The 18,738-nt window shown below is 32.6% G+C and overlaps 2 protein-coding genes across 2 annotated transcripts; one reads left to right on the top strand and one right to left on the bottom strand.

The window, feature by feature from the left end:
• The first annotated feature begins 11,803 nt into the window (after nucleotides 1-11,803).
• LOC143590865 (uncharacterized) lies at nucleotides 11,804-12,154 on the top strand. The gene has a single exon (XM_077071216.1). The coding sequence runs from the start codon at nucleotides 11,804-11,806 to the stop codon at nucleotides 12,152-12,154; it is 351 nt and encodes a 116-aa protein (XP_076927331.1).
• Nucleotides 12,155-13,091: 937 nt separating this feature from the next.
• LOC143590853 (glutamine synthetase, chloroplastic-like) lies at nucleotides 13,092-17,245 on the bottom strand. The gene is made up of 13 exons (XM_077071202.1): nucleotides 17,037-17,245; nucleotides 15,754-16,007; nucleotides 15,636-15,675; nucleotides 15,457-15,560; nucleotides 15,337-15,385; nucleotides 15,160-15,266; nucleotides 14,870-15,086; nucleotides 14,702-14,776; nucleotides 14,549-14,602; nucleotides 13,991-14,028; nucleotides 13,724-13,883; nucleotides 13,583-13,643; nucleotides 13,092-13,503 (listed from the first exon to the last, which is right to left on the bottom strand). The coding sequence occupies exons 2-13, from the start codon at nucleotides 15,999-16,001 to the stop codon at nucleotides 13,364-13,366; spliced, it is 1,293 nt and encodes a 430-aa protein (XP_076927317.1). The 5' UTR covers nucleotides 16,002-16,007; nucleotides 17,037-17,245; the 3' UTR covers nucleotides 13,092-13,363.
• Between the last annotated feature and the right edge of the window lie 1,493 nt (nucleotides 17,246-18,738).

The raw sequence follows: 18,738 nt of genomic DNA, 5'->3' as shown, positions 1-18,738 counted from the left end.
CGGCTCGATAGTAGTTTTGCATCAAGCCTTGAACATAAGGCACATAGCACTCAATCATCGGGACACCGGCTGATCAGTGCATGTGCCCTTGTCTTTCGGCTATCAACGCCACCACATGATGCCTGATTAACCTTCCGCCACTTTTAACGTTATTTTCACGAGATTAGTAAAATAACGTCAAAATTAGTGCAATTTTACTTTTGCCCACCCGAGGGTTCACACATATATACATTATATGCGCGCACCGCAAGCAGGGCGTAACTAACGGATCAGCCTCCAAGTCTTTATTCCCAAGGGCATGGAATGCACTTTGAAAAGTCTATATATAGGATGCCAAACTCCAATCTATAAACTGCAAAGTGAACTCCAACACAATGAAACAGTACCACCACAACCAAAATAGCTATAGTTTTCATTCCCTCAATGGGTTATCATTCATGTCTAGCAACAGCAAATACGCGTATTCTTTCTTTCGTCTATGTTGATATGATAGCACACAATTACGCTATAAAGGTAAATGGGTGGTGACAGAAGAGAGTGAGCACCCATGGTCTTCGTGCATATGTGTATGCATAAAAACGATGTGTGCTCACCCTCTATCTGTCATCCCCAGTACTCTCTTTGTTAGGATAAAAGCACAAATCTTATTCAAGAAATTTTTATTTTTAATTAAATACAATAGTAAATCAAATTGATGAACATATATATAAAATAACTTATCTTAATTTGTCTAGTAGGTATATATTCTATCATTCTATCATGTTAGCATGTTATATTAATTAGTTGCCGTCTTGATTTTTATGAAGAGAAAGGATAATGAAATTAATAGCATTGAAGGGATAAATGGATGATCTAATTAATAAACTTTCATTCTATTAGTTATTTGCCTGTATTTTTTTCATCATTTATATTCCTAGTAAGTATTAATTTCTTAGACTATTTGATAGTATGATACGTTTGTAAGTTTTTGGTTTAAATCACAGTATCATACTAGATTACCAGAGGTACATATGAAGTCGATCTACTATGCATACACGTGCCAGGTTTTCAAATCTCATCAAATAGGATTCGAACCAACGACCAATCAGTTAACAGCCGGCCGCTATACTACTGAGCTACTCAGGAAGTGACAATTATCTAATCATACACACTTTACAAATGACCGTGTTCGAGGTTGAACTGAACGGCCATTTTAGGCTTTACACGACGAAGAGTATCAGAGAAATAATGGAGGTGCTTTAGTAACTATTAAACAAAACCAAACCCAAGACAACTTCATCAATGGTGTTATTTTTAATTATTGTAATTTCATTATTTAACTTTATATTCTGATTTTTGTATTAATTTTCATACTTTGTATTAAATCTGCAGATTTGAATTAATATTCTTTTTAATTTGTATTAATTAAATTTCCATATTTGAATTAATTTCTATAATTAATATTGAATTTGTATGTATATTTGAATCAATTTCCATAATTGAAGTTAAGTGTTTAGATTTTGTATTTATTTTGAAAATTTGTATTAAATTTCCAGAAAAATATAAATAAATTTATTTTACATTGTTATTTGGAATTATATGTTGCCGACGGATTTGTAGAGAAAGTTTTCGTCTTTTTGTTATAAAGCAATATGTCGATGAACCGTTGGTAATCATATTGGCTTCGCCGAATGGTCCACGTACTTGTTAGCCATCGGGCAAGCAACCGTATGTTGGTAATCTCTCGCTAAGGGGTCCCTCATAAGTCTCTCGACGAAATCCTCAGTAATTCATCACCATAGGCAAATAAAGTTACTCATGCTCATATCCATGTCAGACCTTCACCAACATATTCTTGTCAGTGATGACTATTGCATATGAATTTTAGCAGTGTTTTTCTCGCAATTTCTACTCGTTTGGCCCCTTGGATGCTTATGAAGCTTATGCTAAACCATTTTACTTATATGTATGTGTAGCTAGTTAAAGCTCAAGCTCCATGATATTGTGTCAAGATTTTATGTAGTTTTCACAAAACTGACAAAGATTTGTAGGATGAAAACTAGTCGTAAATGAGATAGAAATATAGTTAAATTGACCCCAGGGAGAGGGGAGGGGGGGGGGGGGGGGGAAGAAATTATTAGGATTCAAGGCCATAATTACTACAACTGATGGGAAGAAACTACTGCTTATTATATTTCCATAAGTCCTTTGTATAGGTTGTGTTGTTTCTAGTGTTATTTCCATTTTAGGGTTTTGGGTCTAACTATATAAGGATATGTCGATAAAGTTGTCATATATGTCGGTAAAAGTGGTTTTGGGTCTAACTATATAAGGATATGTCGATAAAGTTGCCATATATGTCGGTATAAGCGGCCTTGATCAATTAAAACAACCACTTTTAAATACGGTAGTGGCATTGAATTAAAACGACCACTTTTATGGATACATACCTTAACGACGGAATACCAATAGATTGAATACCAGTATACTTTTTTATGTTTTACTAATGAACTTGTCTTGGTACATTGTTGGTAATAATAATTTATCTAAAAAAAATTAAACTTTAAGATTTTATAAATTTCATGTGAAAAAAAAAATAAAAGATAAATTCTGAAAATTAATATTTAGTCATATTTTTAATAACAATAAAGTTAAATTCAATAGGTTTGTAGACAAAAATGTAAAAAAATATCTAGATAAGTAGGGGATGGGGTCATAGGGTTCTCTTTGAAATGAACCCTTTTGACTTTTTATTTTTATAGTTTTGTTGGAATTTGTCGGGATTTCGTTGGTAAATACTATCACCGTTTGAACCGTCCGATTTACCACTTGGGCCGATTGAACCGTCGAATCAGATCGATCTGGCGGCGAGATCGCATTTCAAAAATTATATACTACTGTTGGGCTTTTGGCTCTATATTTTATTTAGGTAAGACATCATAATTTTTTTTATAATTATACTTGCTTTTATCTCCATGTATTACATGGTTATTTTATATCATTCGCTTATAATATTTATATATTTTTTATTTTAATTTTATTTATTGTAAGGAAGTTAATAACAAACTTAGAATTTAATGATGAAATGATTTCATAAATAGATGAGATGCTATAACTCGGTTTTAAAGGTATCTGCAGGGTTTTTTGAGACCTATGACATGTTTCTTTTTTACTATAAAATTGTTTCATAATCATAAATAATATATTTTTTTAAAAAATCAGATATTAATATTTAGTATATCCTTATTTTATAGGATTTTCTATATATGATTTTCATATCAAATATTTGGTGAGTTAATTTTAAATTTTAATGAGATGTTATAACCCGTTTAATGGCTATCTGGGTTTGGTGAGACCTACACCCATGAATTCAGGTTAAATGCATGAGAAGTCTCCATTTACAAATAAAACAATCTGGTGACTTGAGAAAATGTCGGGACTTTTCGTTTATATATATTTGAAATAAAATAAAACTTACATCAATATAAAATATAGAAATTCTATATTTTATATTGATGTAAGTTTTAACTACAAGACTAGCTCATTCACAACCATTTCAAATCAAACTAGTTACTTCATGATAACATGTCAATAAAAGAAAATTTATATGAAAACTATAACTAAGAAAAAAACTAGTAGATAAGGTTTTGATGGTTGGGGTGTACACAGCAATATAATTAACAAGATGATCATTCTGGAAGTATCAAGTGGAGCATCATGCAGGAAAGTATGGCTGAAATTGAGATGAAGATTGAAGATAGGATAAGAAGGGAATGCAAAGCCACCATTGGGGCCATCATATCAATGATGGGAAAAAAAGTAAATAAAGTATGCTTATGCAATCTCATAACATGAACAGCCCAAGAATTATTTAATAATTTGCTGCCGACCTCAATAAAAACTAAAATATGGATTCTCTTCATGGTTTATTTAGTTTAGGGTGATTCCTTGTCATGCATATTAATCAAGTAATCAGCAGTACATGGTAATTTGAATTTGTAAGAAATTTTATCCTAGGAGTGATATTTTCTTACCAACCTATAAATTGACGGCGTTGGCTTGGTCGAGGGGAGCGATTTCAAGTTATGGAATTTGGTTATTTCGTTAAATCAGTCAGGGATAAATTAAATGAGTTGTATTTAATTTATGATAGCTAATTATTAGTAGATAAACATCTGAGTTTTATTTATTGTTTTATTAGGAGTTCGCATTCATCTCTAATTGTATCGAGTTATGGTAGATATAACCTCATCAAAGTTTTGATTATGGTTTATGAGCTTATAATCAGTTTTTAGAGCTATATTTTGCTGATTATAAGGTTGAGAGTTATTCAATCCAGATTCATCGTGTACATTCACATTTTGGTGAGCTATATCAACTCGTTCTTGAATAAATTTATTAATGACACACATGTGTGAGATTTAAACTCGTTAATTTCATAAACGAACATTTATTTCAATTTACTAATGACACACAGTTGTGATAGTAATTAACAGAGATATTATGTATCAAACTATATATATACTGCATATTAGAAAAAGACAACAAAAATAAAGGGAAATAAAGAACAAAAATAAAGAATCTAAAGATATAAAAAATTGATGGCTGGGGTGCATGCAGCAAGATAAGAAGATCATTCCCAGATCAAGTGGAGCACTTGGGAAGCTGCACGATGAACATGCATGCTGCGTAATGGCCGAAAGTGAGATCAAGAACATGGCAAAAAGGAATACTATCCACCATTAGGGCAACTAAGAAAAAGAAGAAAGCTGTAGCAGTAGGGTACCAATTAGGGCATATTATTATCTTGGATTCTTACTTGATCTTTCTGCTTTGGCAGACTTGTATAATTAACTAATTAACTATCACTCCAATCCGGTGATCTTTCGATAATGGTGACCGAACAAAGGTTATAACAATCATAAAGTGCATTGGTTATATGATCTTAATGATATATGATCAACATGATCACAATGATTTAAGGCTTAACCTTAACAACTTTAAGGAGCTAAGTAATGACCTTAATTATGAATCTGATTGGTTGCATTTGAACTTTACAGTGGGCAGGTAATAATGTAATATGTGCCCATTAAGGAAACTAATTAACTTAAGGTTAAGCATCATGATGATGCAATTAATATTGCATTATTAATACATAAAGCATATATACTTTAGGTTACTTTACTGCATGCTCAAGATATATATTCGTTTCTTTCATCACCATATTCCTTCACACTTTTTTGACTTACTTTTTGGTTTTAAAGATGAGGGAACCATCCAGTACCATACCGCATATGCGTACTTAATTTCCTTCAACTCTTTAAGTTCAAAACCTATTAATTATATATATGCTTTTTTATTCCTTGTAGTTGTGGTGTTAATTAGCACTTCTGATCCAACTAGTCTAATTAATGGGCCTTACCTTGAAGTCTTGAACTATGATAAAGTGATAACAACTTTTTTCTAGTGTCACCAACCAATTAAAACAACATATTATCAATCAATCAATCAATCAAATCCAGTAAAAATCTCATAAAATAGTAAAGCTATTAGCAGTGTCTAGAGAGGGTCGGATGCAGACAAACAACATATTAATCCCAAGTCCCGAATTGATAGGAACACAAGCAAGATATTCGATAACTCTCAAATCTTTATTATAACCAAGAATATATAACTCAAAACATGATTGCAAATATAGGTACTCTTACTGACATGTTTGAGTCCTACTCAAATTCCGCCACCAACGCTTGTGGCTCAAGAAATTAAGCTAGCTAGACGTCGACAATATAAAATGTTAGAGCATTCTAATATGTGTTATTTGCTAAATCACTTATCAACTTCACTGTTAATCGTTGGCTTAACCTTAGAGGGATCATCATATCAAATAGGTTTTTGTTAATGTTCTCATTGTACTCTTATATCTCATATGTAGCTGAATATATAAAATATGCAATATACTAATATCTATGTTATAGCCTTAGAGTTCATGATGCCTTTTTTACCTTCTTCTCCTATTCTGTCTTCGGTCGCTACTGCCACAGATCTTGGTTTGGTTTCAGCCCTCTTGTTGTCCTGTTGAGCATTAACTTTCTTTCTCTTCTCCCCGCTCTTGTCATGCCCCAAATATTGATTATGTTTACATATTCTTCTTTTGTCTCTGTGTCGAAACAATCATAGCTCATATGCATAGCTTTGTTGTCATACCTCTTGCGGCCACAACTATGACCTTTAATCTGTCTCTGTCGTTTCTCACAAGAATTTTTCTTAATATTAGTTTTTATGTTTTTCTTTTATTTCTATAAATTGTATGTTCTTAACTTCTTATTACCACATGTCCATTGTTTTTGCAGTTCAGTCTAAGGATCTGATTTTCTCACACTCTGACTTCATGAAAGTATTAGATAGAATATATTAATTAAGGTTTATTGTAATATCTTTACCATAGTTAAGAGATGTGAATTCGATTGGATTTCATTTGTTTTTATCATCATTGTTTTGTCACATATAGTTATTAATAATGCACAATACATTATGATGATTTCATCATTTTATAAATCATTGTAGTTTATTAATGTATGTCAAAACATATCGTCTAGGATATCTGATCCTGACTTGGAGTTGTCACTCGGAGGCGAGAATTGTGCGTTGAATGCGATCATTGAAAGTTCAGTCCCACCAAGTAGTATCCACGGTGTGATGCTGCTATAAGGAATCATCGAGGCCGGGATTTGGACACCCCAGAGGGATTCAATGACAAATAAACCTCTTCATTTCCACTCTAGCTAGCCTTAGGGGCTGTTTGGTTCATTTAGATCTGAATGAGTCAGGTCTGAATGAGCCTCTGTCCCATTCAGCAACAACAAGTCTGAATGATTAAGACTTAATTTTAACTATTCAGATGTTTTTCTGTTTGGAACCAAACAGTCTGAAGTCTGAATGAATCAGATGTTTACATCTGAATGGTTCCATTCAGATGTTTACATTTGAATCACGATCGAAGTCAAAGGTTCAAGCTAGCTCTAGGTTCAATAGTTATAATGTGTCATGTCTTATGATGTGTTTGTGACCGTTTAGAGGATATGGTGGTGGCTACCAGGGAGAAGAAATGAAGAGGGAAAGGGTGGATATTTTTTATGAAAAGATAACTCTAGCTCATCTTAACACTAATTTCTAAAATCTAGTAGTGTTAAAAATTAAAAACTAACAATTAATAGAATACCAAACAATAAATATTTCATTTCCTACATATATTGTTAAGAAATAAAATCTAAAGTAGACATGCTCATATCATTGGTGAAGCTTGGACTAAGACACTAGGGGATCGGACTTAAAATGTATACAAAATTTCATAGACGATGGGGGCCTCAAATTCTCGGCTGAAACGACTAAATTTACACTACGTATAAAAAATTTCGAACAAAAACATAAATTTACACTTTTACGCCCCCCCCCCCCCCCCTAACTATCCTTTGCTCCTGGCTCAGATCAATGTATCTTGAATCATCCATATAATTAATTTAGTGTAAAAATAATAATAATAATATTCTTGAAATGTGGTGGAAGAATATATAAAGCTACTATACATCTATCGAGAAGGGAATGGAAAGTGGGTTTGAAGAGCCTATATAAGGGTCACAAACCTCCACTTCTAACTCACACATCAAATCATTCATAATATATATGTTTAGTACATTATGAGGGTACATGAGTACCACCATCCAAATATCTTTAGTTATATACTTCTACTTTATCTAGCAAACTAGGGTTTCCTTCTATGGCAGCAAACAGAACAATGTTACATATCACATAAAAAGGTAAAGGGTGGTGACAGAAGAGAGTGAGCACCCATGGCCTTTCTTGCATTTGATTATATATATATGCTTGAAGTGATGTGTGCTCACCCTCTATCTGTCACCCCCTCTCTTAACTCTACTCTCATCTCTAGCTGCTATTACATTAACTTACACCAAATCTTATATATTTCTCAATATTTTTATGCAAATTACTTTTGAATCTTCACACTTAAACATGTGAAAACGCGGTCACGCCTATAGGAATTGTTTGAATCATTAAACATATGTATTGAGTTTTTGTTAAATCTCAAAGTTTCCGATCTTCTTTAATAAGTATGGACACATATGTGAGTAGGATTTAAAAGAATATTCATTAAATTTATGTAGTTAATTGCATGTATAAACCCTAAATATCTTATCTAGATATTATATACTGTAATGTTTCTATAGTTACTTGCTTTTGCTTCATAAGTTCATGTTAACTAATTAGTAGCGGTTATAACTCGAGTTTTATTTACTTATGGATATAACTTTTAGGCTATATATCTCATATCTGCAGATGAAGACCTAAAATAACTCTGCAAGTTTTTTTTTAAAAGACCGCAAGGGGGGGGGGGGGGGGTGTTAGTTCTATTCGTATTTGGTTGGATTTCTTTATAAAAATGTATTAGATAATTAGAATTTGTAATTGAAATTAAAGTTCTGAACAATTCACACTAATAAATGTAAATGGAATAGTTTTTCTTGAATATGAAATTTTGTATATATTTTTTTAATATAAGCTGAATTGAAACTTACAACGCTTTCACATTTGAATGTCTCACGAATTTTAAGTGTGTCAATTTTTGACAAAAGTGATATTTTGACAAACCACATGGATTTGTGTAAAAGTTATAAAGGAAAAGTGAATACGGTGCTGTCATGCGTGTAAGTTTAGACGTAAAACTCATCAAAACTACATAGTTTTGATTAAAAATACCCAAAATTTTATTTTTTCCCTTAATTTCTACCATCCAGATCCATCATTTATCTCCCTCCCATCCACTGTCTCCTAAGAATTGGATCTGAGATTTTTTAAGTTTGTTGTTCTCGTATGACATAATGGTTAGCAATCAATCAATTTAAAATTGATTTGTATCCTTCCTAATTATTTAATCATATACTTCCCAATTAGCAATTCAGTAAGCTCATTCGTCGCAGTTGATCATCCATTTCAATTTGTGTTTTATTAATATTTTAATATTAATAATGAATTTATCATCAGTTGAATATTAATGTTCAAGCGTCTGTGGCTACAACACACACAATTCACATATTTTGAAACAAATCTAATTGATGCTATTTCATATTATAGTTATGATTAACGATTGCACTAATTTTAGATCGAAACCTTAACGGTGGATGGGAGGGAGATAGATGATGGATCTGGATGGTAGGAATTAGGGGAAAAAATAAAATTTTGGGTATTTTTAATCAAAACTACGTAGTTTTGATGAGTTTTGCATCTAAGCTTACACGCATGACAGCACCGTATTCACTTTCTCCAATTATAAATATCATACTTAATTACTTCGATGGTCCATTTTATTTACATGTATTGCATATTTGGTCTCTAAGTATCATAATTTGCACGAGTTTATTTTTATTTTTTTTATTAAAGAGGTAACAAAAATGTATGTAATCGATATGTTGACGTTTGTGGAGGTTAGGGGCGTGAATTTCGAAACGACACGAACTTAACACGTATTCCGTAGCCTGAGTCTAGGTTAGATTCGGTCTAACCCACGAACATGTTTATCTAAAACCGGTTGTTCATTTTGAACCCGGTACTTGGATTCACAAGTTGACCCATTTATCTAAAAAAAATGTATGTTGAATAAGTATATATATTTGGAGTTTTATAGCCTATATATGGGTGTATTATGTTAGTTAGAAACCTAAAACTAGGCGGCAATAAGGTTTAAATTAGAAAGAATTTACTCAGACCTAAAATCTAATCATATATATCATAAATTCGAAATTCGACTTTTCAAGTTCTTCCATCGATTCTTCTTTCCACTACGAGTTTCATCAAGCTGCGAGTTCCTCTGAGTTCCTGGTGGTTGCTCACCCCTCCTTTTCCAAGTCGTGGTCGCAAGGCGAAGCCTTTTGATACCAAATCTTTTGGCTTTTTTCCCTAGCAATATATAGTTATGTTAGAGCAAGATGGAAATGCACGAAAGGAACGATGACATATATTAACTTAATGAACGTTACGTATATTAACTTAATTTTTTTTTCGAAACGTGAACTTTAACTTAATTAGTATGCTCTGTTATTGCCATGCATGTTGTGATATATTTATATGTTTCTATTGTTACATTTGGTTGTAATATGGTATTTGTAAGAATAACAAGATAGAGGAAATAAGCATAAGTTTGTTATGCTTTGTGTGTTACGGCCTATGGGTGCGGTAACATCCCGAAGCAGCACATGTGGCAGGTGGTGCAGTGAACATCATGTTGTATAAATGCGTACCTGGATGTGAATCGATCATTGATGCAAACCTGTAACATTGATTTCAATCTTGGTTTCTTGAACAATTGCCTGGATTAATCTCTGAATCGTGAATCACTTTTAAATAAACCTATTTACGGGTTACACGCAATGATTTATCGGATATGAGAGAGATTTTCAGTAGATGGAATTGGATTTTTTGAAGAATCGGTGATGGAGAACTAGAAAAGAAGTAACCGTCTTCTATGTTCAAAAATCTTCGATGGAGTCAGATAATTTATTATTATGCAGGGAATTAATAAACACATATTAATATATAATCCAAATCTAATTACCTCATGAGCCCAAATAAATTAATTAAAAGCCCATTTAAAATTACACTTAAGCCCAAGTATAAGACCAAGTAACAAAGCCCAATAACATTATTGTTAAACAAGCTCGCACTCCCGCGTCACCTAACTTGTTTAATCTCTTAACGTTATTTCCTCCATCGATAATCCTCCCCCATTTTAGTGATATCCATAATTAACTTATCCATCGTCACAGATAAGCAAGCGTATGCATAAATGAAAATGTCCTACGGATTGAATTTTCATCTTAGTAAATTACACGATCCAAATATTCGAATATCGGGGTGTCCTATGGATTGAACCCTTGTTATCCATTTGAATACTTGAAGACACAATGCCGAGATCAAATACACAATGACGAACATGAACAAAAAACACAATTATAACTAAAAAAAGACACAATAGATCGCTAAATATAACACAATGCCGAACAAAATATAGCACAAAATGTTGAGTAATGTAACATAATGTAAAGAAAAAAAAGACACAATGTCAAGAAAAAAAGAAACAACCGACAACAAAAATAAACACAAAGATAATCAATAAGACACGACGAGTTTTTTCACTCACTATTATGTTTTTTTTTTTTTTTTTGAGAACGAGAAAGACGGTGGAAACATTTTGTGTTTTTACTTTTTCATTTTTTTAATTAAATTTTGAGTTAAGATTTTTTATTAATTTTTTAAGGAGTTTTTTTGTATGACTACGAATCATTTTCATCCATCTCATTTTCGTTTCCCGTTTGTAGAATAACTTGACCCCTAGTTTCTATGCATTTGTAACTTTGCTTCCGTTGTCAAATATTGAAAGTCATCTTCACCGTCAACCCCGTCATTTTGATACTTAGGTTTGGGAACCAACATGTAAATACATTATATATAAAACCAATCATCTTTGCTGTTTACCCGTCTCTCTATTAGAACTGGATCATTTTATATAATATGCAAAGGCAAGTCGATTTATTTATAAACTCGGTTTCTCACGTGTGGGTTCAATGAACTGTCACGTCTATAAATAAGATATATATTAAGCCACTTCATTATTCCAAATTTCCAACTATTGTGTTGTGTCACATGTGTGGTCGTTGACCATTACCAGCCTCCCAATAACGACTTTTATTATTTCATCTCATCATCAAAACTTATCAACTCCCATTTCTCTTCATCTCCACATATCCACATATCCATGGCTGATTACAAACCAAGATCATACGACTTCACCGATCTAAACAACATGCAACTAGACACATACAACCCGAAAATGGCCGATTTTCGATCATACAGTGTTTCGTATCCTACAACTTACAAAATCCCAACGAATATGGACATCGTCGTGGCGAATGATTTCAAGTTGAAGAAAGTGAAGTCGACTAACGGATCAGCCTCCAAGTCTTGGAGCTTCCGGGATCCTGAGTTCCAGAGGAAGAAGAGAGTTGCGGGGTATAAAGTTTACGCGGTTGAAGGCAAACTTAAAGGGTCGTTTAGGAAGAGCTTTAGGTGGATCAAAGATAAGTATCTTAATGTTGTCTATGGATAACCAATATTCATGTATATGTATATTTGTATGAGATCTATGGATTATGATTACAACAATATATATGTGATATTTGATATTTCTTATTTGTTTTAGTGGTAGATATTATTATATTATATTAATATTAACTTGTCACTTTTGGTGTATACTATATGAATCAGACTCGAAAGACTCGAAATTTGATTCAGATTCGAACTGGATTTTGTATATTTGAAGTTTTGAACCGAATTCTAGTTTGATTCGAATTCAGTAATCGAATGAGAATTTGTGACTTTCGATTCGAAATTGTTATTAGGCAACAATAAAAGGATCCAATTATAATAGGGAGGCAGGCAACAAGTTGCGCCGTTTTTTTATTATTATACAGACACGTATGACTTCAGAATGACTTCTACGACTTTATGTTATGGCGTTCGGGTTCGGTTAGGTTTTTTAGTTATAACTGTGTGTGTGCAAAACCCAAAGCGAAACGAAAATTCGGTTTCTATGAAAATATAAACCAGACCGTCGGTTTTTGTTTGAGTTTGGTTACTTTGGATACATATTAGTTTTTTCGATTTGGTGTACACGCCTAGATCAACAACCCTAGAAGCTAGCTCACAAAGCCTTTATCGAAAAACAATAACTCGATTTAGAGTCTATGTATTTGATTTCGAGTTAATTTAGACCCTTTAAAGTTTTATCATATTAATGTCGAAAACCTTGTCGTAGTTTGTCAACAACCCTCATCTATGTTGTTCAATATTTGAATCGGACTCGTAAAACTCATTTTGATTCGCATTAAAATGCCATGTTCGAATTCGAATTCAGTAACTGAATTTCAACCCAAGTTCAAATAGTTAAGTTAATCCATGTATTCCAAACTCGATTCGTTGAACACTGAGTTATGATAGCTTAAGAATGTCCCGTAGCACTTAAAACAAACATAGTACACATCAAGTTAACAAACTCGCGACTTATTGCTCGATATTCATATAAAGATAATACACCCCCAAAACCCGAAGGTCTTTCTACAATTCAAGAATCGAATAAAACTCAGTCCGGACCAAGTGCACACATCAAAATGTGCATAAACTAACCAATAATCATCTGTAAAAAAACACCCATATGATGCACATATGACTTTTTGGGACCTTTATTTACAAGATGTTGAAGAAATCAAATTAGAAACAGAACACCGAGCTTTCGAAGACCATATTGGTTGACTCGAGTCTACACTTTCAATGCCAACTTCTGTGCAGCAAGTGCTTCAGCCTCAAGAGTAGGCTCCCACAAGATTGTGGTTTCTGCAAGTAGCCCGGTCACTGTATACGGGTCCATGTTTGATGCAGGGCGCCTATCTTCCAAGTAACCTACACGTTTTTTACATTAACCGAATATTTAAAAATCGGTTTGAATTCATTTAAAATGAAATGAAATAATATTCAATACCTTTGCCAGCTTTCTCGGTGTCACGCCCCACTCGGATTGAGCAACCGCGATTAGCAACTCCCTGAAAGTTGACCAAAAAACTTATGTAACATTGACTTTTTTTTAATAAATTTTAGTAGAATGTGTTTTCTATATATATACCCATGAAAACTGGTTGATGCTGGCGGTTTCGTGTTTCCCAGTCAAACGTCTCTCGTTTCCTTCTCCGTACGCACTGATGTGCTCTTTGTGGCGAAGCGAAAGGTTCAAAATCGCCTTTTTGATCACCTCAAATCCACCATCTTCTCTCATGGCTTTTGTACTGCAAATTGTTAAGCAAATGTTTTTTATATATATATATAATGTAATAAAATTGGAAACACTGGAAATATTGGTTTTAATTTTTAAATGTTTACTCATAAATGGTACCTATAGTTAGTGTGACATCCTGCACCATTCCAGTCTCCCTGACAATACCAAAAAAAAATAAAAATAAAAAAAGAGTAAACTTTGGTTTTCGTCCCTGTGGTTTGTCCAAATATGCGGTTTTAGTTCAATAGTTTAAAACATACGATTTTCGTCCATGTGGTTTCGTTTCACCTGCAATTAAACCCGAATTCATTAACCCCGTTAAGTCTGGTCGTTAAACTCATCAGCGTACCCTTCACGTGAGGGGCGGTTTTGTCCTTTTTTTTCCCAAATACACCCCAGCCACTCACGTGATGGGCTTGCGAATTACGACTGAGGTTTATTTGGGGAGAAAAAGGACAAATATGCCCCTCACGTGAGGGGCACGCTGATTGGTTTAACGACCAAACTTAACAGGGTTAATGAATTTGGGTTTAATTGCAAGTAAAATGAAACCACAGGGACAAAAATCGTAAATTTGAAATTATTAGACTAAAACCGCAGATTTGGTTAAACTAAGATCACTAAGAGTGAGTAGAGGTGGCATATACAACTCATTAACTTATGAATAGAAGTTACCTCGATCGGTTTAGGGTCAAGTGTCAGGACAACACCGGCTTGCTCGGTAATTCTCTGTTAAAACGAGTAAACCGTATAAGATTCTGGTTGATATAAGATAACTGTAGAAATATTGCATAGTTAATAATATTGATGATGTATAATATTCAGTACCTCGAGGAGGTATCTTGCACACCAGATATGGTCTCCAGCTTCAATTCCAACACTAGGACCAACTTGGAATTCCCACTGTGAATAATAATAATAATAATAAATGTTTATGTGATAATATTTCTTCTTTTAAATTTACTAAAAAATATCGAAAACGAGTAGGAAAAACACCTGCCCGGGCATAACTTCACCATTGGTTCCACTGATGTTAATTCCAGCATACAAACAAGCCTTGTAATGTGCATCCGATATGTCTCTTCCAAACGACTTATCCGCTCCAGCACCGCAGTAGTACGGGCCCTGTGGACCAGGGTAACCTCCTGTTGGCCAACCCAAAGGCCAGTTAACATTTGGCTGAAGTAAAGTGTACTCTTGCTCAATTCCAAACCTATGATTAGATTTTATCAATAAAATGAATTATTTTGAAAAAAATATGTGTTGACTTATAAAGTCAAACATACCAGGGTACTTGAGCTACAACTTTAGGATCACTGAAAATCTCGGCAGCCTTAGCACGTTTGTTTGTCGGGATCGCCACGCCTTGTGGTGTGTATGTGTCACATATAACCTTTAAAAAAATAATTTCATGTTACTTTGCAACTTTTATATTAAAAGGTTACTTAAATAATTAAGCTTACCAAGATGTTGTTACCACCACGGAAAGGATCCTTAAAGATCGCCTGCGGGCTGAAATATTAAATTTCAACCATGGTTACTTCATCACATGAAATGAGTTTTTATAAATAAATAAGACTTACTATAAGATAACTTCACTGTCTTCTCCTGGTGCTTGTCCGGTACTTGATCCATCATAGTTCCACTTTGGAAGCTCGGAAGGATGCTCAACCGGTTTTGATAGTGTCTGCAATAAATAAATTATTTTAGAACATATGATCCAAAAATATTCATGCTTTCGTAGCATCAAAAGCCGACATACCCTTGATTTGCTGCGCACGTCGGTCCCAGAACCTCCAATCCTGTTTCAGAACATAAACATGGATGTAAATACTTGTATATAGAAATTATGAATATATACAAAATCTTTTATTCTATACCAAATGTATTCAGCAATGATCTTATCCGTGTAAGGAGACACATCCAAGTTTAGTAAATCTTCAATCCTGTTAATGGTTCCATTTGACGACGCGCATATTCTAAACTTTGTGGCGGTTTTGAGTGCGCTTTTCTTGTTTTGCTTCAAGGAAAAAGAGTTGAACATCTTGGATGTCATAGAGCTTGGTTCCACTGAACTCTTTGTTAACCTCATTTGCCATTGCACTGAAGGAGCCAAACATTGTGCCATTTTCACCTAATCATATTATTAACATAAAAGCAAAGTCAATAAGAAGATAAAAAGTCAACCATGCAGGTTGTTGACTTGTTGTGCCCATAGCAAGCAAATCACTTTATTGAGATCTATAATCAAATTAATATAAAATATTTCCATTAATGTTTGTATATATATATTTTTTATTATGGTCCTACCACCACAATCAAGCACTTCTAGTTCTACCAATCAACTGTAACTTAATGAAATCTGTTAATTTAAGGCTTTATATTCATTTGTAAATAGATGACATATTTTTCTCCTTACTTTATATAAGCTTTATCCAAGACTTTTGGGACTAGTTTCCTTGGAGGTTTCAAATAAACAATAGTTTTTTAAATTTTTATTATTTTCATTCTTTTTTTATGTTATTAATATTTACCATTACCATTATACCCAAAAAGAAATAAGTAATAAATATATATGTAATTTGTGAAAGTACATATATATATCTCATACGAGGTAATTATATGCATTACGAGCTACATATATGTACTTTTGCAATCTACATATTTTTTTATTTCTTTTTGATTTTGGCAAATATTAGTAACAACATATAAAAAGAATGAAAAATATAAATTATAAAAATTAGTGTTTATAAGCGGTGTAACAACTTTTCAAGTTAAATATGTTTTTCGTTTACCTTTATCTAATTTAAATATGACCTAATTTAAACAATTTTCTAGTAACTAAAAAGGAGTATCAGATTCAAAAAGGCAAAAGTAATATGCATTGTGATGCAGCATTGTGATGCAATCTACTTATTATATGATCAAGTTTACATATTCTTGTCATATACAAGGGCATTTTGGTGTTTTTATTCTCATAAGCACATGGAAAAACTAGGCAGATGCATGTAAGAATAAAGCAAGAAATGCTATGAGTTGTTAATATCATGCAATTATTAATCAAAAACATGTCTACAACTTTCTTGTCTTTGCTTAAGCAGACAAATATCATTTAACATATTATTAAGCAATGAGTTGAGAATGTATTAGATGAGGTACTTACCAGAGAAGTGGCCGGAAAGTGGTTCAAAAGAATGAGAAAAAATGGAAGTTGTAAAAGGGAATAAAATGGTTATTTATTTATAATAATAATAAATAAAAAAGGAAAGAAAAAGGAAAGAGTTGATTGGCCTTTGAAAATGAGATAGGGGTGTGACTATGGGTGGAGGAGATTATGTTTTAAAGGTGTTAAAAGAAGGTCTCTCAGTCTCATGCATGAAAATGGGATAAGGTTTTATCACCATCCCAACATTAGTTATCTACAATTCAATAACTTTTAAACGTGTTAATAAATGTATAAATACTTGTATATATATATATGTTACTTTAAAGTTTAAACACAATGTATTGTATAGTGATTTTGTTTTTTTTTACTTGAAATTGGTCGTGTAATAACGTGTCGACTTTACAAAATTCACATACTTAATTAAACGTGTCATTTTTCGTCTTAATAGAGGATCATATATTCAACATCTTATTAAAAACATTAATTACTCATAGTTATATGCTAAATGAGTTGATTGATAATTGATTATCCTTTATTTCCTCATTCAATATTAATTATTAACAGCTTATCTTTAGTAAGTTGATATAAAAATAGAATATATGTATGTATGGAATTAGAAGACAACCTTCAATCACCCAAAGTCCATATATATGATGTTACTATTATGGTGTTTACCTAAACTTGCTATGAGAGTAGTGAAGCAAATGAGGAAATGACATTATAGTTTTATGTATGCACCATGTTTGTGGGCAAGGGTGAGAAAACATATGCTAAGTTGGCCATGTGAAGTATTTATTACAATTATATATATATATATATATATATAATTTAATATTTGTATATCAATCCAATAATTTCGATCAACAACTACAATCTTTGTATTAAAAATGTTTATTTTGTTCATAAATGATCAAATATACATGTTTAATGAACAATCACACACACCATAAATGAAACAATCTCAAACAACATATGCATATAATTACAAACTGTTATGTGTATAATTATTAAAACAATATAATCAACACTACAACTTAAGATCGATTCTTCTAATATTATATTCAAATTAAAGATAATAGTTTTTTTTTAAATTTTTATAGTATAACTATAAAAAGTACGAAGTAATTAAATAAAAAAAAGTTATATGATTTTAACAAAATGGTGAAACAAAAAAGGCTTTGGTCTAGCGGTATTGGTAGCTCGTCTGTCTTAGGACTTAGGAGGATGAGAGTTCGATCCCTATTATGGGATATTGATGCACATGTGAGATCGTATTCAAATGACTTAATTAAGAGAATGATCACAATCCGATGTTTGAGTCGACATGCTTAATTAAGCTTTCAATATATATCACAATACCTCAAAAAACTACCTATCTAAACAAAATAAACCATACAAATGCTAAAAATAAGAGATAAACATGGAAAGAAAAATAGCAAAACTTATGAAAGCAAGAAAAGATGAATATGTTCCTTATCTTCGACATCCTTCTTCTTCTTCTTCTTCTTCTTCTTCTTCTTCTTCTTCTTCTTCTTCTTCTTCTTCTTCTTCTTCTTCTTCTTCTCGGTCCTTCTTGCAAGCCCGCCTTGCTTGTGTTTCCTCTTATCGGCCTACATGATCATGCTTTCTCGAGCCTAATATGTCCTTTTAATTTGTCCAATTCCGGGATCAAATGGTCCACTAAATTAAAGCATTACAT

Source organism: Bidens hawaiensis, unplaced genomic scaffold (genome assembly GCF_021521415.1).
Source record: "Bidens hawaiensis isolate Kalapana, Puna unplaced genomic scaffold, B.hawaiensis_p1.1 tig00039025_1, whole genome shotgun sequence".
In the NCBI taxonomy this organism is placed as follows: Eukaryota; Viridiplantae; Streptophyta; class Magnoliopsida; order Asterales; family Asteraceae; genus Bidens; species Bidens hawaiensis.
The sequence above is the reverse complement of the archived record's forward strand: the minus strand, read 5'-3'. Positions and strand labels throughout refer to the sequence as shown.